The sequence below is a fragment of the Callorhinus ursinus genome, unplaced genomic scaffold (genome assembly GCF_003265705.2).
Source record: "Callorhinus ursinus isolate GAN/ISIS: 27379988/994484 unplaced genomic scaffold, GSC_fseal_2.0 scaffold7, whole genome shotgun sequence".
NCBI lineage: Eukaryota > Metazoa > Chordata > Mammalia > Carnivora > Otariidae > Callorhinus > Callorhinus ursinus.
In genome coordinates, this window is record NW_027397069.1 from 62,220,169 (window position 1) to 62,239,874 (window position 19,706).

Sequence of the window (19,706 nt, forward strand, 5' to 3'; positions counted from 1 at the left end):
GATTATTATTAAATCTTAAAATAATATATATCCCATCCAGTTGCCTTTCATTGGAACCAACTAACATCTGATTGTACATATGAATGAATTTGTTTTCATTATATTATAATACTTTAGTCTAAAGGTTATTGTGAATAATAAGATAATTCATCAATGCATTGAGAAAAAATCCTTTTAAGGAATATTTTAAATATACCAAAGATAGGTCTAATATTAAAGATGGTATGGAAACTCAAAATATAACCAAGTCAAAAATTTCATAAATAAGCAAAAATAAAACTTAAAACTGAAAACCTGAAAATTACTGAAGTAATACTAACCTTAGAACCCTGGACATGCATTAGACAAAACAGACAACAGATCAAAAAAGTACAAGAAAAGGAAATTATTAAAATTAAATAAAAATACAATGTAAAATTGAAAGACAAAATAATATATTTAAAAATTATATTTGATTATTTTATTAGAAGCAAAGTTCTTAGAATAGATATTCCTTTTATAAATTACATATGATTAAGATTACATATCAGATATTTAGACTAATGTTTATTTTATTTCATTAGAGTAACTCTGCCCAAATAAAGATAAATTATTTATATTTATATAGTTCGTATACTAAAATTATGCATATTCTATTTTATAAAATAAATATATTTTCCTAGCAGATACCTAAGGAAGCATTTTAATAAATGAACTAATATGATGTCTCTGTAAAAGTCCTAACTCAGTACTGGGTTAGGCAGAAATGACTTAAGGAAATAAACTATTTATACCAACCTTCCAGAATTTTCATTAAGGAATCATGTTATAATTTGTTTTCTAAAATATTTGGAGCCCTTCCTATAGATCAAAATCCCCAGGAGTCAAAGAATAAAATACTGTAGTGATTATAACTTAAAAAACCATTTTCCCTTGCTAGAAAAGAACTGATACACTAATGAGGTCTTCATGTGAACTAAGCTAATTATATAGATATTACACTAAATTTCAGAGTCTTAACTAAGAATTATATTCAATATATTCAAAAGTGTGGCTAGAATTAAGTTTCACAATTAAAGTCATCAACTGTTTTTATTCTCTGATTTTTGACAACAAATATATGTGAGCATAAATTTCAATAAACACCATTTTCATGGTACACTGTATAGGAAAATGCATAAAAGCCTCCTGAGAATACTACAGTATGACCAGTATTATGAGACAAACAAAAAAATTAGTAATTTAGTAATTAGTAAATCAGTAATTAGTAAATTAACTCCACATTCTGACAATGGTAAGGAAATACAAACTAAATTTAAGATCTTATCATTTTTTTGACAGAAAATATTGCTCTTCTTTCATGATTATGAAACTATTAGGAAAGCCAGAAATATCAGTGGCTATTATTTTTCTTAACAGACAAATGACACTGAATTAAATTCTAAACATTCAGTGTTTTCGATGGTGGACCAAAATGATCAACTTAAAATCACAAAGTGATTATGCAATTTATAGTTGATCCATGTTCTTTGCTTCTCTTCATTTTTTTTTCTACAACTCCTTGCTTTCACTCATGACCAACTTGTACAATGTATAGAGAATAAAGAAAGGAAATAGAAATACCAACTCTAAAAACATCATCAATAACAACAAAAATAATTCCTCTTTCCAAAACCAAAGATTGGTCAAACTGAATACTAAGAAGTTTAAAATTTTTCCTTGGGTACAAAAGTTAAACCCATTGGTCTAATTTATAGACTTGAAACTATTTTTGTAATTTATTTTCTATGCTACATAGGACTTTAAATAATCTAGACAAAGCTAAAATTGCAAAAAGTCCTGCTTCTTCAATGAATACTAAGTTCAAGGTGTTCACTAATACTGTATACGTATACTTTTTTCCTTAAAATTTCCACTGAAATATTACTTACAAGTAACATTAATCTAAACAATTCAACTTTTCTTACATGACGATACTGCAATAGCAATACACAAATGTTATCCTTAGTGGAAATTAGTACATGCATATGAGATCCCAGAGCAGAAAACAGACTACCACTATGCCAATCCCATTGGAATAGCAGACAAAAAGGCTATACCATGTAAATCTTTTGCCATCAAAATGAATCACCCATTATAAATAAATTTGCCTCAAATACCCTATTTTAGAATTCTGAATATGGCAGATTATTTTATAAATGAGAAAATTACTCTATCATGACACAGTTCTGAATAAACAGTTCCAAAAGGGTACTAAATGAAGGAAACATCAAGAGCCTTCTCCATCTAATGAGCTTTACACTTATTACTTATCCTAATTTTCACAAACTCCCTGTTAAATAAGCATAATTAACACCTTTTCATAAATGAAGAAATTGAGAGTAAGGTCCTATCTAGTAAGTGGTAGAACCCAGATTAAAATACAGATTTATCTTATGCCAAAATCCATAATCCATATACTTTACATTGAATCCTAACTTCAAAAAGATTGTGTCTGAATCTCACTGATGATAGGAAACAATTTTGTTTTTGATGAAAATGAGATTTCCATACTTATCTGAGATCCATACTTATACTGAGAAATGGGAAAGACATATTCCTGAGTTGAGCTTAGTATCATTCTTTTTTCCAATGGATAACTATAAAGAAAACCTATCATTACCCTGTTTTTGAAAAGGCTATCCTTCCCCTTAAGTGAACTGCTTATGAACATATGTGGAAAAAAAAAAAAGTTGTGCGTTTGTCTGGGGGTCCATTTCTGTGTTTTTGTTCTGTTCCATTGAACTATGTCTTTCTAAGATACTACACAATCTTGATTACCATGTTTAATATATAATGATTCTTTCAAAACTGTTTTAATTATCCCACGTGAATTTTTTAAAAAATAGTGTTTGTAACTACAAAAAATTTTGGTGGGATTTTGAGAGGAACTGTGATACCTCTAAATATCAATTTGGGGACAAGTGTTACCTTTATTATGTTGAGTCTCCAACCCATAAACATGGTACAGTCTCCATTTATTTAGACCATCTTTGATTGCTTTTACAAGTCTTTTGTAGTTTTGGAATAAAAATATCAGATATTTATTGTTATATTAAAACTAAGTATTTCATAATGAGTGATTACATATGGTATTGTATTTTTCATTTCTGTATCCACATGTTCATTGCTAGTAGAAATAAATACAACTAATAACGTAGGTCACCTTGGTAAAATAGAAAAAGAAGAATACTTAGTATTCTATTTACCCTCTCAAAATTAAATACAATTTCAATATTAGACATGTCAAATGCTAAAAAAAAATAGTATGGCTGAATGTGAAAAGTTACATATCTTCTAATAGAACATAATGACCACAACGTTCGATGAAATTGTTCTAAAAATTAAACTAAATATTCAGTAAGTCAAATTCAAGTTCTTGTTTAATAGGAAATAATGAGTTTATCTTAAGTTCTAACTACTGAATTTTCAATGGTCAGTAATAAATAATAGCTTTCACTCTAAAACATTATACTATGACATTTGTATTTTATGTGAGGATCATGCTTTAAGTCAGAGGTCAGTAAACTATGACCCGTAAATCAATCTGCCCCACTGCCTGTTTTTATAAGTAAAGTTTTATTGAGACAAACCCACACATTCCTTTATGTAACTGTCTGCGGTTGCTTTTGCACAATAGCAGAGTTGAGTAGTTGAGACAGATACCATGTAGCCCACAGAACTGAAAATATTTATCATCTGACCCATACAGAAAAAGTTGGCCAGTCACAGGCATCCATCATTATTCATATTTATTCATGCACATATGCATTTAATGAATATTTTAATATTTAAAATATCTTAAATATTTTAAAAACTACACACCTAAACAAAATCATGAGATCACTCAAACATCAGTATCAAATGTTTCTCTCTTCATGTATCTAGGATTGAAATTATAATGATACCTACATGACAATGTTTTCTTCTGCTAATCTGTATACTGTCAATGCTCCCTTTTTCACTTTTGGATTTTTACATGTTAAATCTAAGTCAAAAGCTCTTTATATATGCAGTTCTAATTGTCTTCTTTATTTAATCTCCTCTTTCCCAACTTTCTTCCTCTACAACATTACAATTTTTCATAGGAATATTACACAATCAAGTAAGAGAAGACAATACTCAGTAGTCAGCACCAATCATGGTTCTACTAGCATAAAGTGGGAAAAAACGTTCTGGCTGTTTCTTTTAAGGAAGCAATTTATTCAAAGAACATAATCAGCTATTGTATACCAGGCATAGGTACAATCAGTTAACGAACCAAAATGACAGAAATATAGAGAAACAGACAATGAAAAAAAATTTCTACAACTGAATGAATTCCTAAGCCTGTTAAGAATGTTGTAGGCAAGGGCAGGGCACCTGGGTGGCTCAGTCAGTTAAGCTTCTGCCTTCAGCTCAGGGCACAATCCCAGGGTCCTGGGATAGAGCTCCACAGCGGACTTCATGTTCAGTGGAGAGCCTGCTTCTCCCTTTCCCTCCCCCACCTCAGGCTCTCTCTCTCGCTCTCAAATAAATAAATAAAATCTTAAAAAAAAAAAAAAGAGTATTCTAAGCAATAAGTAGTTTCAAATTGCAAAATACAGTGGTCCACACTGCAAAGGTAATAATTTGGAAGTCAAACCTCAAAATGTCAGTATCTTTATTATATATTCATTACAAAATAAAAAATAAGTAAATTTGGGCAGTGAAATAGCATGTAAATCATAACATTTATGGACCATTTATTTTAGTAATTTCATATTTTCTCTATCTTGATGGAGATCGTTCAGCTTTAAAATTTGGAAGACTATTTAGTAATATGAATATTTCAAGCCTATACAAATTTTAATACCTACTACTAATTTTATATAGAGGTCATCTTCAGTTCTGCACAAAATTTTAAAATAATATTATAAAATGAATTTCAATACAACCTTTTAAAATTTCTGGATGACAAATGATTATTTAGAAAACATTAAAATATTTTATATGATAAAGAAAAATGTCAGGAGAAAACATTGATTTTTTTCAGTTTTTAATGTACAGAAGGGAAAAAACCCTCCCTGTTTCAATATTAGAATTCATTTTGAAAATCATACACAATTCTTGATTTACCTGAATTTGGTGTAAATCACCAGGAGAAATCAGAGATTGAAGAGAAGGGATGGTAGGTACATTAATCTCACAGGATATCTACATTCTTCACATGCCATCAACTATTTTTCTTTCTGGCTCCATTTCCTTGCTTAGCTGCTAATTTCATTAAGGCCCTAATAATGATGATCTATTTAATGCTCTCCTTCTTGAACTAGCCTGCTTGCCTGTCAACTTCTTGAATAAATTTATGGATGAAATCAAACGTGCCTGAGGGGGGAAAGATGTTGGGCATACAATCTTTTGCTGCCAATATTTAAGTTTCAGTGATACTTTGGGGGTGATGGCACTGAAAAAACTATAGTGAGAAAAGGAATCATGTAAGAAAAGCTGGTTAATAATGAAATAAAGCCAGAGATTAATTTGGAAACACTGTTCCACCAAGTAAAAGATATCTTAACAACAGAGTAGGTTTCTCTGTGGAAAGAGCATACTTTTTGGGCTCATGGGTTTGTTTCCAATATGGTAGCAGGAACACTCCAGTCAATATGCGAAGTAGAGTTCTACATTCTTTCCTATCTGGGTAAGCAACTATGGAGTCTTTTTTTTTTTTTTTAATATAAACCAGAATTTTTTTTAAACTACAACTAAAATATAAAATTAACATTGACCTATATTTTTAAACATGTAGTTAATATTAAATGCCTTTAAAACTTAATATATTTCAATGTTTTATCTAGAAAGACAGCTATATTCTTTTAAATAAATGTTGAACTAGATAAAGTCAGATGCAAATGCTATTACAGCCCATATGTCTATAAAAAGTTTTTTGAGTTTTTTAAGGATTATGAAATTGTTCAAATAGCGTAAAAGTGGTATGTTATTTATATTTTTTCTATCTGAGCTGCCTAAGTTTTAAGTAAGAATTCATTAATTTGGTTCCCTTTTGGAAGCAGATTGCTGGCTTCAAGATTAAATCTCAGAGAACAAGAATGCAAAAGTCCCATATATAGTTTAAAATAATATTAAGTTTAGAAATATTTCAAGCAATTCACATGAGGTTTGCATATCTAATGATTTTTTTCTAAATTTAGATTTATGACTCTACTTACTTACACAATAACCATGTGCTTGTATTTAGAATTTCAAGAGTAATAGAATAAAAATTTTTTAAGTTGACCATAATATACATTTGAAGAAATAGGCAATATATGGAAAATAAAGTTAAGTCATTTATAGTTTTGGCTCTTCTTCAAAAGTATTCATCAAATCACCAGAGAAATATTTTCACAGACACACATGGCTGAAACCCAACACTGACAAAAAGAAATGGGGAGAAGTTGCCTTAGGTGAACGGGTCTCCTTAAAATCTGTTTACAGCAGAGAACGCTGCTGACAGACTGTAGTCAGGTAATTACAAAATACACCACTAGATGGAAGCAAAGTACTTACAGTTGGTGATGTAGCCGCAGAAAGCAAAGGTAAAATTCCTCCACAAGCAATAATGATGTTGTCTACCATTTGGGAAATGAGGTGAATTGTGTTATGTACAAAAATAATATTTTCATTGCTATTGACAAAATCCATTACAGACTTTGTGGAATGACTAAAAGAGCAGAAAAACAAAACATAAATGAACATTTTACCTTAACTTTCTAACTTTTATAAAGTAAAAAATATTGAAGAGCGAGGCAAATTTAAAATGGAATTATTAGAAAAGAAAACAATTTACAATTGAGATATCATATTACCGAAGACTTAACATTCATTCCCGCAGGGTTTCTTTGTATCCAAATGTATTAACTCATTATTGGGTTTCTGCTTTAAAAATACAGTGTGTGGTTACTTTGTGTTGAAATCAATTTTCCTTATTTACCATTCTCAGGTACTCTAGAACAACTGGATAGTTAACTCCAAGTTGACCTTTCAGGCAGTTTCTGTTTATCACCAGATTGCAGCCCCACCTGTGACCAGCTATATTGAAAATGTATACTGCTAGTCACAGAGGTGACATGATAGGGAAATATAAATAAATCAGCAAAAATTCAAGGACTTATTGAATAAAAAGAGGAAAAAGGTCTTAAAGGTCAGCAGTATAGCTTTTCCATACAAAACATGCAACTTAGATACCCAGAAAAATACACTGCTTTAATTTGATGTCTGTCAAGAATATGAACTGTTTTTTAATGGGAAAAAAGGGATTACTCCATGATCAATTGTTCTTTTTTGTTCAATTTTAATATCTCGTTTGGTCTGTTTTTCAATTTTGAAGTTCCACTTTTTCCTTAACATCCCACAAACAGCTGTAGACATGAAATGGTGTCCACATGTCAAAAAGCTCATCAAGGAAAGCTGCCAGTTGGTTTCTGTACTGATGCCAACAGCCAATTCTGTCCACCAAAAGGTTCAATTTTATGAAAGACTGAAACAAAAACTCATCCAATTTTTATAGAAATTCAATGGTATCTGGTATGGAGTGGCTACTCCAATGCTGGAAACAAAGCAAAGTGCTATAGGACTTAAACACTGTGACAGATCCAGTCAAGAAGACAGTGAAACCAACTGAGGCATCATTCACTCCAAGGACTCAGCATTAGCTCACTAGGAGGGCTGTGGCCACTTTCTTCTCTCTGTGTGTGAAGTTAAATAATGTTCACAATATTTACAATAAGAAAAAGACCTTCCATTGCTCATGATGTATCTTACTGATAGCAAAAAGAATTCATCATGCTTCTTTTCATATCACATGATGTCAGGTGGCAAGACGAGAGAACATGCTTATCTAACACTGTTTGGTTAAGGATAAATTCTCTGAAGAAAAAGCATCAGCAACTGAATGGAAGGCCAGATAGCAGTTCTTCTTCTTTAGCTGATAATCTTTAGCATGATCAATTTTAAGTCAATGATTCTCATTCTTTACAATTGTAAACTATCATCTATGACATCTTAGATGTCAAGATGTTTGCCCAATCCTAAAAATAAGTGCTATCTTTTAAAAAATTAAATTAGGATCACCTGGGTGGCTCAGTCGGTTAAGCATCTGCCTTCAGCTCAGGTTATGATCCCAGGGTCCTGGGATGGGCCCTGCATAAGGCTCCCTGCTCAGTGGGGAATCTGCTTCTTCCTCTCCCTCTCCCTCTGCCCCTCTCCCCTCTCCTGCTTGTGCACGTGCTCTCTCTCTCAAATAAAAATAAAATCTTCTAAAAAATTAAATTAAGTAAAATTCTGTTTGGGGAATTTTATGACAGCTCGTGAAAGAGAACAGAGACACATGGTGTCTATTATATGTTATGTTTCCATCATATGTTAAAGGAAGGAAAGCTGAGTATCTCTCATTTGGGGACTACTAATATTGTAATTAATAAGTTACACTATATATCTCCATTGATAGTCATGTTAACAGTAATGTATTTCATTGTATTCCAGTTTCCTTATTTAGCATCCCTAGGTAATTTAGCAAATAACAACACTAGCAATGGAAAGACCACTGTTTCTATCACATGAGTAGCCTAAGGACAAACTGATCAAATAAAATTAGAAGTAAAAACTTTCTGTGGCAGACATTGACTGTTTTCCATAATAGTTATTCCTTCTTCCCGGCTAACACAATCTAGATTTTGTTCTACTGTCGAGCTAGATCAGGTATAGGAAAGGCTGGCTTTATTCCAGCTACTAGGTTATTAACCAGTATTGCTCTATAAAGGACAGTCATTATTAATAATCCCATTCCCCTTTGCTGGTGATTGACTGCTGGCACATGAGACGTAAAGGGGAGATTTCTTGAGGGGCTGCTTTTAGAAAAGAAAGGAGGGGAGGGTAAGGAGTGGGAAGGGGAAAAAAGTAGAGGAGGAGGAGGAAGAAACAGAGAGGGAGGAGAAGAAAATGGGGAGAAGAAAAAAGAGAGAGCGGAGGAGGAAGGAGAGGACAAAACGGAAGAGGAGGAATGAGGAACGGGACGGAGGAGGAAGAAGAGCCCCTGCCCTCTCGTTGGGGCAAGTTTCCTGTGTTGAACTGGTGCTGGGAGCTGAATCAGCCACCCTGAACCTCAGAAGGAAAATCAGGAGAAGCCTCCTTCAGTCCAGAGAAGACCATGCCGCTGATTATTTAAGTCAATGACAGTGGGGTACTCTGTTACAGCCATCAACTTCCTAATTTATGTGCATGCACATAGAAATGATGCACTCTCCTAACTGCTTAATTTGTCACATATTTGCTATTAGAAAATTAACTGAAAGTGAGGCAAGGTAATGATTTAATTTATGCAGACTTTGTTTTCCTTAAGTGATGATTTAATTTATTTAGACGGTTTTCTTTAGGTGATTATATATGAACTGATACTAACTACTTTAAGGGTAAGGGCTCTAAAAATAGATGGTGTAAGGTGATTTTAAATTCTATTTTAACACTATATGTTATAATCTTATTACCAAGAATATATTTAGTATATGGTATTAATTTTAACAGAAGAAGAATAAAAATGTGGAAACAGCTTTGAACCAAAACTGAAACTTTTCATTGTTGTTGCTAAATCTCTTTTATATATAGAATAGGCAAAATTTTGCTTTTTAATTGTCTTAAGCCTAAATTCTTGGACACCTTTTGACTCGAGCCCTAGGCCTTATAACCTTTGTGAAAACATTCAAGTTTCTATATAAAATTTCAATATTGGATTACGTTTAGTAAATTCAATTTGTGAGATTATTCAATGATATAATTCCTTTATGGATCAACTGATGTCACTAATTTAAAATACTCATTTTCTTCAGTGAAAGTTCCCTTATTTAAGAAAAGAAATATTTCTACCTCCTCCAAACATGTACATCTGTTTCTAATGCAAATAGTAAATCGGTGAGAAGTCGCTGGTGCATTGGAGACCATTTAAACTCAGGAATACGGAACATTGTAGTGCGTGGGCCTGGGCTGAACTGGCGCCGCTGTTCCTCAGTCATCGGCATTCCTCGAAATCCTAAATCAACGCGGAGATCTCTGTCTTGCTGTGTAATAGACCGACCCTGAACAGCCTAGAGAAAGAAAAGGTGAACTTTTGTAGACTGCAAAAGAAATTTTCAAAATTTCTTTTGTTTCAAAAAGAAAACAAAGTATAATCCAGTGAGTGAGTGAGTAAAGCTTTGCATATGACTCCGGTAGGTTAATATATCTTACATGTATTATTCATCTGGTGATTCCCTGGACAGAAACCTTTTTGAGCTGAAGAGGCTACTGTTAATTACTTTTATTTTGCTGTTTCAAAAACTATGCAAGGTAATCAAATACCTCAGGTCTAACACCAAAGTTCACATTGAAAACCAAGTCCTCTTTACCCCTGTTTATGGAGTCTTCATATTAGACCACATTTCTTCCTTAGGAAAGTGAGCATATAACTCACACTGAAGTGTACTGGATATATATCATCAACTAACTATAATTGGAAACACAAGATTAAAAAATATTACTTGAATAGATTCAAGTTAACTCAAAGTCTATTTCACTCACAATACTTCAATTTAGGAAAACAGTACATTTATTTGATAAGTTAGAAAACCAGAAAACACCTACAAACTCTAAGTGAAAACCAGGCAAGCCCAGTGATTATCATGTTCAATAAACAATGCACCATGCTGGGGCGCCTGGGTGGCTCAGTCGCTAAGCGTCAGCCTTTGGCTCAGGTCATGATCCCAGGGTCCTGGAATCAAGCCCCGCATCCGGCTCCCTGCTCAGTGGGAAGCCTGCTTCTCCCTCTCCCACTCCCCCATGCTTGTGTTCCCGCTCTCCCTATCTCTCTGTCAAATAAATAAATAAAAATCTTTAAATAAATAAATAAATAAAAACAATGCACCATGCTTTCCTTTAAGTCTTTACCTAATTCAGTATCTCCACACCCTTCCAGTTATCACTGTGGTGCAACTGCCACAGAAAATGGAAACTGGCAGTTAATAGAGAAAAAATAAAAATACCTTCCCCATACAAAGAAGATACTTTTTGTTTGTTTCTGTTTTTATTTTCCAACACAGAATATATTATTAATATTGTTACTAGAGTAAAAAGACACCAGAAATGTATGGTTTACTTTTTATAATATAATTCTAATGGAAACATGTTAATTTTATCTTTGAGGACATTAAAAGGTGAATGGAAAACCTGGAGAAACACCAAAAATAAATCACTAAGTGTAAAATTATTTTTCAACTCCTAACCATAAGGTAATTTAGCCTAGAAAACAAGGAAGTAAGTCTTAAAACTCAAAGCTCCACAATTAAAATTCATATCAGAAAACAGCATCTATTTTTAGCTTTATTCTGGTGAGGCCAGAACTGCAGCACTAACGTTTCCTCACCGCCAGGCCTAAGAGTCTTTAATTTTCTCATAACAGATTCCTATCCAACTGGTTGTAAAGAAAATTCTCACTGCTAATAATTGTACATTTTCTCAGCCATATTACCTACCTCACAGGGTGGTTGTGATGATTAAATCTGAAAACATATGGCACAGTGCTTGGAACATAGTAGGCACTTGATAAATAACAATTCCCTTTCTCCTTACCCTTCATTTCATTTATCTGTTCAATCTGGGCTCTAAGTCCTCTTTTCTATAATTCACATAACAAGGTTGGGCGTGAAGCTTTAAAAGGTTAAAATTAATCAAGTATTCAGAATGAAGATCTTGAGTACAAAATGTGTAAATTTAGCCACAGAATCATAAGCTATTAGAATGGGTAGAGCCCGTAAAGGTCACATTTTAATCGAATACAACCTCTTGTACTGTCTAAGGAAATTCAAGGCCCAAAGAGGTTCAACAAAGTTACACAGACAAAATGTGGCAGAATTGGAAATACAATCCAGGTATTTTAAATGTCTCTTATGTATACTACCACACTATTTGATTCCATAAATTACTATAGCACCATAATTAAGTATAAACATGGTGCAGCTGGTAAGAAATGATTCTTACTGCTGTGGTGCTATCAACTCATTATCTGTTCGATGCATTTTTAGAACTCATGTAGGGTAACTCACTTGCGTTGTAGCAGTGGTCTGGATTTTTCGAATTTCCTTTCCTGATTCTTTGCCATCGTCAGATCTCTCAGTGTCTGAAATTATACTTCCTGCATCAATATTTGGTACAATTTTGCTACCAGATGACTCAGTTTCCAGAGTTGTAGCGGTCATTTCAGCATACTCTAACCCTTTAGAGGATGACGCTAAGTCTCTTTCAGAAATACTGCTCATTCCATCTGAAGTTGTATGGATTTTGAACTCTTTTTCTTCTATTATACTTGATGTACAACTCAAGTCTACACTACCAGTCATGTGAGCAAGCAATCCAAGATCATCACTAACACCAAGATGTACTTGTGTATCCTGGATATTTGGAATAATGTGATTGCTAGAAAGTTCAGGAAGAAGTTTCTCCTCCTGTTTGGGTATTTTATCAAAGAGAAATGACGTACTACTATTAGGAAGTTCATCTTTCTCATCTGCTAATGTTATCAATGGACCATTATCCTTTTCTTCATTTTTTTTAATGATACCAACACTTCCATGTACATTGTTCTGGAGTTTCTCAACAGCAGCACTATATACATTATCCAACAAAGATTCAACCTCCACAAGGGCACCATTCTCTCCACCTACTAAAGTCTCTGGTGATAAATCCATATCATCAAGCTTTACTTCTGTTGCTTCTACTTTCTCTGCTTTTATATCAACTAAAAGATCATGCACTTCCACATGTACACCACTTCCCGGTCTATCTGAATTTCCAAGAATATCATCTGACACTTTTGTTGACATGAGCAAGTCTCTAGTATCTGTGCTGACAGGGTAATCTGTCTCACTTTCTGGACTCTGGCTTTGTGAAAGATCTTCTATCTCTCGAATTTCCATTCCACCTTTTGCTCCTGTAGTCTGTGATGAAAGACCAGAGATAGTGCTCACATTCCCTTTTTTTCCCTTTTTAATGTTTTCCTCCTCTTGTCTCTGATATTCTTCATACATTTTGGCTAGGTATTCCTTATGTGCTTCATAAGTGACCTTAGGAATAAGTGAAGAAAACATTAAGGCATTTTATATACACACCGAGAAGAAAAAAAATACAAATAAAGTTATGGTCAAAGCAAAAATGGTGTCAAAAATTTTAAGATTTCAAATGTAGAACATATTAATTTTAAGATAAGTTCCATTAAGTAACTGGAAATAATCATCAAAAATAGATATGATTTATTAGATGACTTATAAACTAACAACATTAAAGTTTTAAGTACAGTAATCTTTTCTTTTAGATCAAGTATTTCAATGTTACTCTCACCTAATATGCCAGTTGAACTTCTACATATTTGAGTTCAGCTAAAATAGAAAATCAGCTAATAATATGTAATATTCAAAGTACTATTGCTATATCAGTTTTCACATCTATTACTCACATGTGTGCCTACTTCCAACAACTAATATTTTTTTTAAAAAATCACACATATCTATAAATATATACATTTTTAAACTGTTAAAACATCACAATTTTATCTTTATATAAGCTACTGTAATTGGTTACTTTATATAAACTGGTTTAAGAATAATTATGATGGGGCGCCTGGGTGGCTCAGTTGGTTAGTGTCTGCCTTCGGCTCGGGTCATGATCCCAGGGGTCCTGGGATTGAGCCCTGCAACAGGCTCCTTGCTCGGCAGGGAGCCCGCTTCTCCCTCTCCTCCCCGCTTGTGCTCTCTCACTCTCTCTCCTTCTCTCTCTCTCTCTCTCAAATAAATAAAATCTTTAAAAAAAAAAAGAATAATTATATGTATTTTTTCATAAAAATGTGATGTTTTTTCTTATAAAATACTAGTTTAAAATTTGTTAAGGTAATGATAAAAGGTGTCAATATATTGTAAAATGTAAGTTTTAACAGAAATTAAAAAATTCTACTAAAATTGAAAATAATAGGGGCACCTGGGTGACTCAGTTGGTTAAGTATCTGCCTTCAGCCTCAGGTCAAGATCCTGGAGTCAAGGGATCTAGCCCCTAGGCAGGCTCCCTGCTCAGCAGGTCCCCCTCTCATGCTCTCTCTCTCTTTCACTCACTCTCTCTCAAATAAATTTAAAAAAATCTAAAAATAAAATTGAAAATAAAAAAGTTCAAAATCTTTCCTTATAGGCACATATTATATTGACTTATACTTAAATGATAACAGAGTTTTATGTTGAGAGGGACCTTCCTTTGGAGATTATCTTGATACAAAACCCCTTTATTTTACAGAAGAGGAAATCAAGTCCCAAAAGTGGGGGCTGACAACCTATAGCCCATGAACCAAATCTGCTTATCACTTCTTTTGGCAAGTAAAGTTTTATGAGAACACAGCCATAATCAATTGTTTACATATTGCCTATGGCTATTTTCACACTACACGGCAGAGTTAAATAATTGCTTCAGAGGCTGTACAGCTCCCAAGACCTAAAAAATTTACTATCTGTACATCTTAAAAACATTAAAAAAAAAAACATGTTTCTAACCCCTGCACAAAAGGACTAAATGAATTTCCTAAAGTCATAAAACTGAATTGTGGCATAGACTGGAGTAAAAGCCAAACGCCTGGCACCCATGCTTTTTCTATGACACCACATAATGAGAAATCTTACAGAATCTAATGTGTACACAACTGTTACTTTTAACCCACTACTTTCTCTTACCAAGATCAGATAATGTTTAAAAATATAAATATATAGATTCTTAGAATTAAAAAGATAATGCAATTAAAAATACCATTAAACACTTAATTATGATTCACTTGGAAATAAAGGCAATTTCTGACTACTTTTAAAAAGTCTTAAAATGTATATTTCAGAGTGTATTTCATGAAATATTCTTTTAAGAACCAGTAGGTATGTTTTAGGTAAAAGAGCTATTGACTCAGACTCAAGCTATAAAGTATATGTGGGGTTACTTCTGGGGTCTAAATTTCATAATTCATAAACCTGGAGTTTTGATTAAATGATCTATAAAATATTTCATGCTCTAACAGTTTATGAACAGAGAGAAAATAAAACCAAAAACAAAAAAGAGAGAAAGGTGAGATAAAGGAATGGGCCATAATGTAAAATGCCCACAAGATGGCACCAGATGAGTGTTTACAGCCATTCACTCCACAGCTGAAACAGATAAATACTAAATCTGTTACCTTGGAATGGGCTATTGAGAGCGTATCCACCCAGACTCTCCATCCTCCCCATTCATATTTTATTGCATGATACAACAGAATCCGGAAGATATTGTAGACCATCTCAGTAATCTTCTGTTCCTCAGAATTTTTAGGATTGATATAGCCAAGAGAAAACATCCAATCCTGCCACACTGAACACTGCAGTAAGCATCTAGTGGGAAAAAAACTCATTAAAAATACCTAGTTTATATTAGAATTTACTATTTTGAAATTTATATAAAGAGTGAAAATATGATCTGACCTAGATAAAGCAAGATGCACAGTCATTCTGCACATTCTATATTCTATACCTGGAATGATTTCCTCCCATTTTTCTACCTGGAAAAATCCAAATTATCATTTCAAATTGGTTTCCTGACTCTCCTAGTCAGATATAGCTACTGTTTCTCTACTCCCTCATCATATGTACCACTCACAATGCACTTAATACATTATATATTAATCACTGTTTTATCTTCCCCACTAAATTGTACCAAGACTATATAGTAAGATAACCTGTGCAGCACAGTACTTTATACATACCACTCAATAAATATTTGTGAAATTAAAGATTCAGGAAGCAACCATAGCCTTAGATTGTACCCCATGTCTTAGCTAACCAGCTCGAAAATGCATGACAACAATCAGTTACAGACAAAAACTGAGAAAAGCATAGATGAATATGAGCAAATCCAACATGATTATAATAGATGGGTGTCACCAAAAGGAATGATGAATTTTAAATAAGGGTTTGTGAATATGTATATTCACAGAAACGATTAAAATATAATACCCACATAATCAAATAAAAACATAAAAATAAATACAAATATAATGAATGTAGATTGTATCAAAGAAACATAAAATGCCTTTTCTGATAATTACAATTATTTAGCAATACGGGAAAGATTTGAAAAATGTTTTGAAAGAGATTGAAGGTAAGGGAGAGAAAATAATTATGGAATAAAGTTTTATTATGGTATTGAAACTGCTTACCTTCTATTTTCACGGCTGTTACTGAAAAGTTTTATCATGTCAGATAAAAATAAACGACGAACTTCCATAAGTTCTGCACTTGGTGTAGAATTTTTTAACAGAGTTGCCACCACCTTAAGAATCACTGTAAATGAACAACAAAAAAAAGAGGTCAAGATTTATAACTGCATCATATCTTCCACTCAAAAAGTTTTACTCATTTTCAACTTAGCCTTATGGTAGGTGAGTTAAAAGTACCATGAACTATGGTAATCACCATAATGATTAAGATGGTTATGAAAAGTTTTGATTTAGTTTTCCATGTTACCACAATACTACTACATTACAATAAAGAATTTCTGTTCGGCTAGTATCAAAAAAATAAGAAATAACAAGTGTTGGTGAGGATGTGGAGGAAAGGGAACTCTCATGCACTGCTGGTGAGAATGTAACTTGGTGCAGCCACTGTAGAAAACAGTATGAAGGGTCCTCAAAAAATTTAAAATAGAATTATCATTATGATCCGATAATTCCACTACTGGGTACTGACCCAAAGAAGATGAAAACACTAATTCTAAATGATACATGTACCTCTATATTCACTACAACATTATTTATAATAGCCAAGATATTGAACCAACCTAAGTGTCCACTGGCAGATAAATAAAGATGTAGTATATATACACAGTAGAATATTACTCAGTCATGAAAAAGAATGAGATCTTGCCTTTTGCAACAACATGGATGGACCTAGAGGGTACTGTGCTAAGTGAAAAAAGTCAAATACCATATGATTTCACTTACATGTGGAATCTAAAAAACAAAACAAATAAATATAAACAGACTCATAAATACAGAGAACAAACTGGTGGCTGTCAGGGGAGATGGGGGTAGGGAGATGGGCAATGAGATGGGTGAAGGGAATTAAGAGGTACATACTTCCAGTTACAAAATAAGTAAGTCACAGGGATGAAAAGTACCAGCATAGGGAGTATAAAAAGAATTGCTGTTTGCTTACTTGGATTCTGAATTTTCACTGTAGAATCTGGCTCTGGATGTGGTTTGTGTACAACTTGAGTACATACTTGCTCTGTCAAGATCTGAAAGATGAAGAATTTGAATTTCATTTAGAAAATAATTTAAATCATAATTTCAAAATATACAAAGAATCTGCAAAAACTGTCAATTCTGTCAAAATAAAATGAAATCCTCTTCTCAAGGGTCTTCCAGTCATTCCACATACTTCTAAACTCTTTAACTCTTTAGTTTTCAAATTTTGTTTATTATGGATAAAGACAAAAAAGAACCAATATCTTTAGGAGGAAGGATTATTTAGGAAATCCAAAAATTTATTCTGTTTGAAATACCTTCACAGTGTACATTCATAACATACTTACATTATGAATTGTAAACATGACTCTTTATGTCATCATTAATAAAAAAAAAAACTTAGAAAATAAGTAAATAAAAAAAAATGTCTGAGCCTGGGTTCTAACTTCAAAATGAAGTGTGACAAGGGAAAAATCTTTATTAAATATGTGGCTCGTCATTTACCCATGAGTTTTTCTTTAAACTTTTTCCAATAACAAAAATGACAAAAAGTTGACCAAATGAAAAACAGAATTCGAAAACGGTTTTCTAATTTTTCAGTCTCTATGAGTGCTGGATTCTTACACATCTTTTTTACTGTTATATTCCCAGCAATCAGCACAGTGCCTGACATAGTGCCAGTACTCAAACATTTGTGAAATTTAAGAATGGATAACTGAATTATATATAAATAATGGATACTATGACTGTTCACTGTGTATACCTCTATTCTTGTATATGTAAAAAAATCCAGTGGGACTATACTTATTAAAGATGTAATTTTATACTAGTGATTTAATTTCCTGTTTAACTTAACATACTAAGTTCTGAATGAAACTTTTAGTTCAACCTAAAGTAAGGTACAAAATCTGTGCATAAAACATAAAAGTTAGTTGAGAGCTTGTTGTACATAGCTATTTTGTAAAAGTTGGGGATGGAGAAAGTAATCATGAGCCAGAGATGATCCCATCTAATTAGAAAAAGACCATGACATCCACCAGCAATGGCATTTTTCTGATCTTTCTGCTCAGACTTGAGAAAAAAGAAGAAAAAGAAGAAGATAGGAAACTGACTTATTATATATTAGGAATGTTTATCAAAAAGGTATTGACTTGAAATAAAAACTAACCTATTATTAAAATGATAAATATAGGGCATAAGACCTTTACTTTCACTAAACACTTTGTTGTTAATACTAAACAGTGCCTCAGAATTTTCTGAACAGAACACTACAGACATGCACCACTCATCAGACTGAGCTGACACATCGGACAGAAATTTCTCTGAAAACCCAAAGAATCTGAAAATGCTAAAGGACATTCAGTGGTTGCCATATGCTTACAAGATGTTTTCCCACCGATCTGCCCAAAAAAGCACTGGTGTGGACCTACAGCCGAGTGGACAAAATCCCTAAAATTCTGGTTACCAGTAGATGCAAAATAACTGCAGACAAGCTTGGAAAAGACTAGGCCATACTTTTCCATGATAGACAAGAGTCAAAACTTTCTCACCCCAAAAAGAAGAAATCTCATTATACAGAAAACAAAACTAATCTCAAAGAATCTACAGTTTTATATTGTCCTTCTTAAGTCCCTATTTGAACTTCTAAAGATGAGGGTAATAATTGCCTTGCCTATCTACCAGAACTGCTAGGAAGATAAATAAGTAAGGCTCTATATGTGAAAAGTGTTTTGAATACTATCAATATGAGCTTTTTTAAATTACCAATACATATTTAGAAACTCAATCCAGCATGTATTTATTAAGAGCCATTCATGTGTCCACACTCTGCTACATGTTTGGAATGAGAAACATAGTTGCTAGGTGCTAGGTGGAACTATATTTCAAGAATCAATTAATTAATACTCCAGAGACAGGCATAAATACATGATCCTGCTAAATAATAAATACGGTAGATTGTCATTAAGAACCTATGTGAGTTTTTAAAAGGGAGAGGGAAATAATGAGATATGAAATAAGGAGAGATGAATATAGATGTAAACATTTTAATGAAAGGATGATTCAAGATGGGCCATGGAAGTTTAACTGGTATTGATTAGAGATATGCATAGGAAGTAACCCCAGCCCCTACAAAAACAAAATAGTACAAAAGGTACACAGCCACATATGGACATGAAATCCAAAATGTACTTAACCCTCAGAGCACATCTCAATTCACACTAGCCACATTTTAAGTGTTCTATAGCCATCTTTATATCTTTTATACAATGTTGTCTGATATATACTGCCAAAAGGTCTGACTCACTTTGTCCTTTAATGTTGTTGCTTATCCTATTATTGGCATTATCACATGTAGAATTTTAAAGATCACAGTAACACAGAACTTAATTGGTCTTCTAAAAAC

The 19,706-nt window shown here is 32.9% G+C and overlaps 1 protein-coding gene across 10 annotated transcripts in view; it reads right to left on the reverse strand.

Moving 5' to 3' along the window:
- NBEA (neurobeachin) overlaps nucleotides 1-19,706 on the reverse strand; it is a 686,692-nt gene that overhangs the window by 455,833 nt on the left and 211,153 nt on the right. For all 10 annotated transcript variants that reach the window (XM_073894686.1, XM_073894682.1, XM_073894681.1 and 7 more), the window contains exons 19-24: nucleotides 17,271-17,352; nucleotides 16,274-16,397; nucleotides 15,257-15,449; nucleotides 12,108-13,124; nucleotides 9,898-10,115; nucleotides 6,547-6,700 (exon numbers count right to left, since the gene is read on the reverse strand). In XM_073894686.1, the coding sequence (XP_073750787.1) occupies nucleotides 6,547-6,700; nucleotides 9,898-10,115; nucleotides 12,108-13,124; nucleotides 15,257-15,449; nucleotides 16,274-16,397; nucleotides 17,271-17,352 (1,788 nt within the window). The remainder of the gene's footprint in view (nucleotides 1-6,546; nucleotides 6,701-9,897; nucleotides 10,116-12,107; nucleotides 13,125-15,256; nucleotides 15,450-16,273; nucleotides 16,398-17,270; nucleotides 17,353-19,706) is intronic.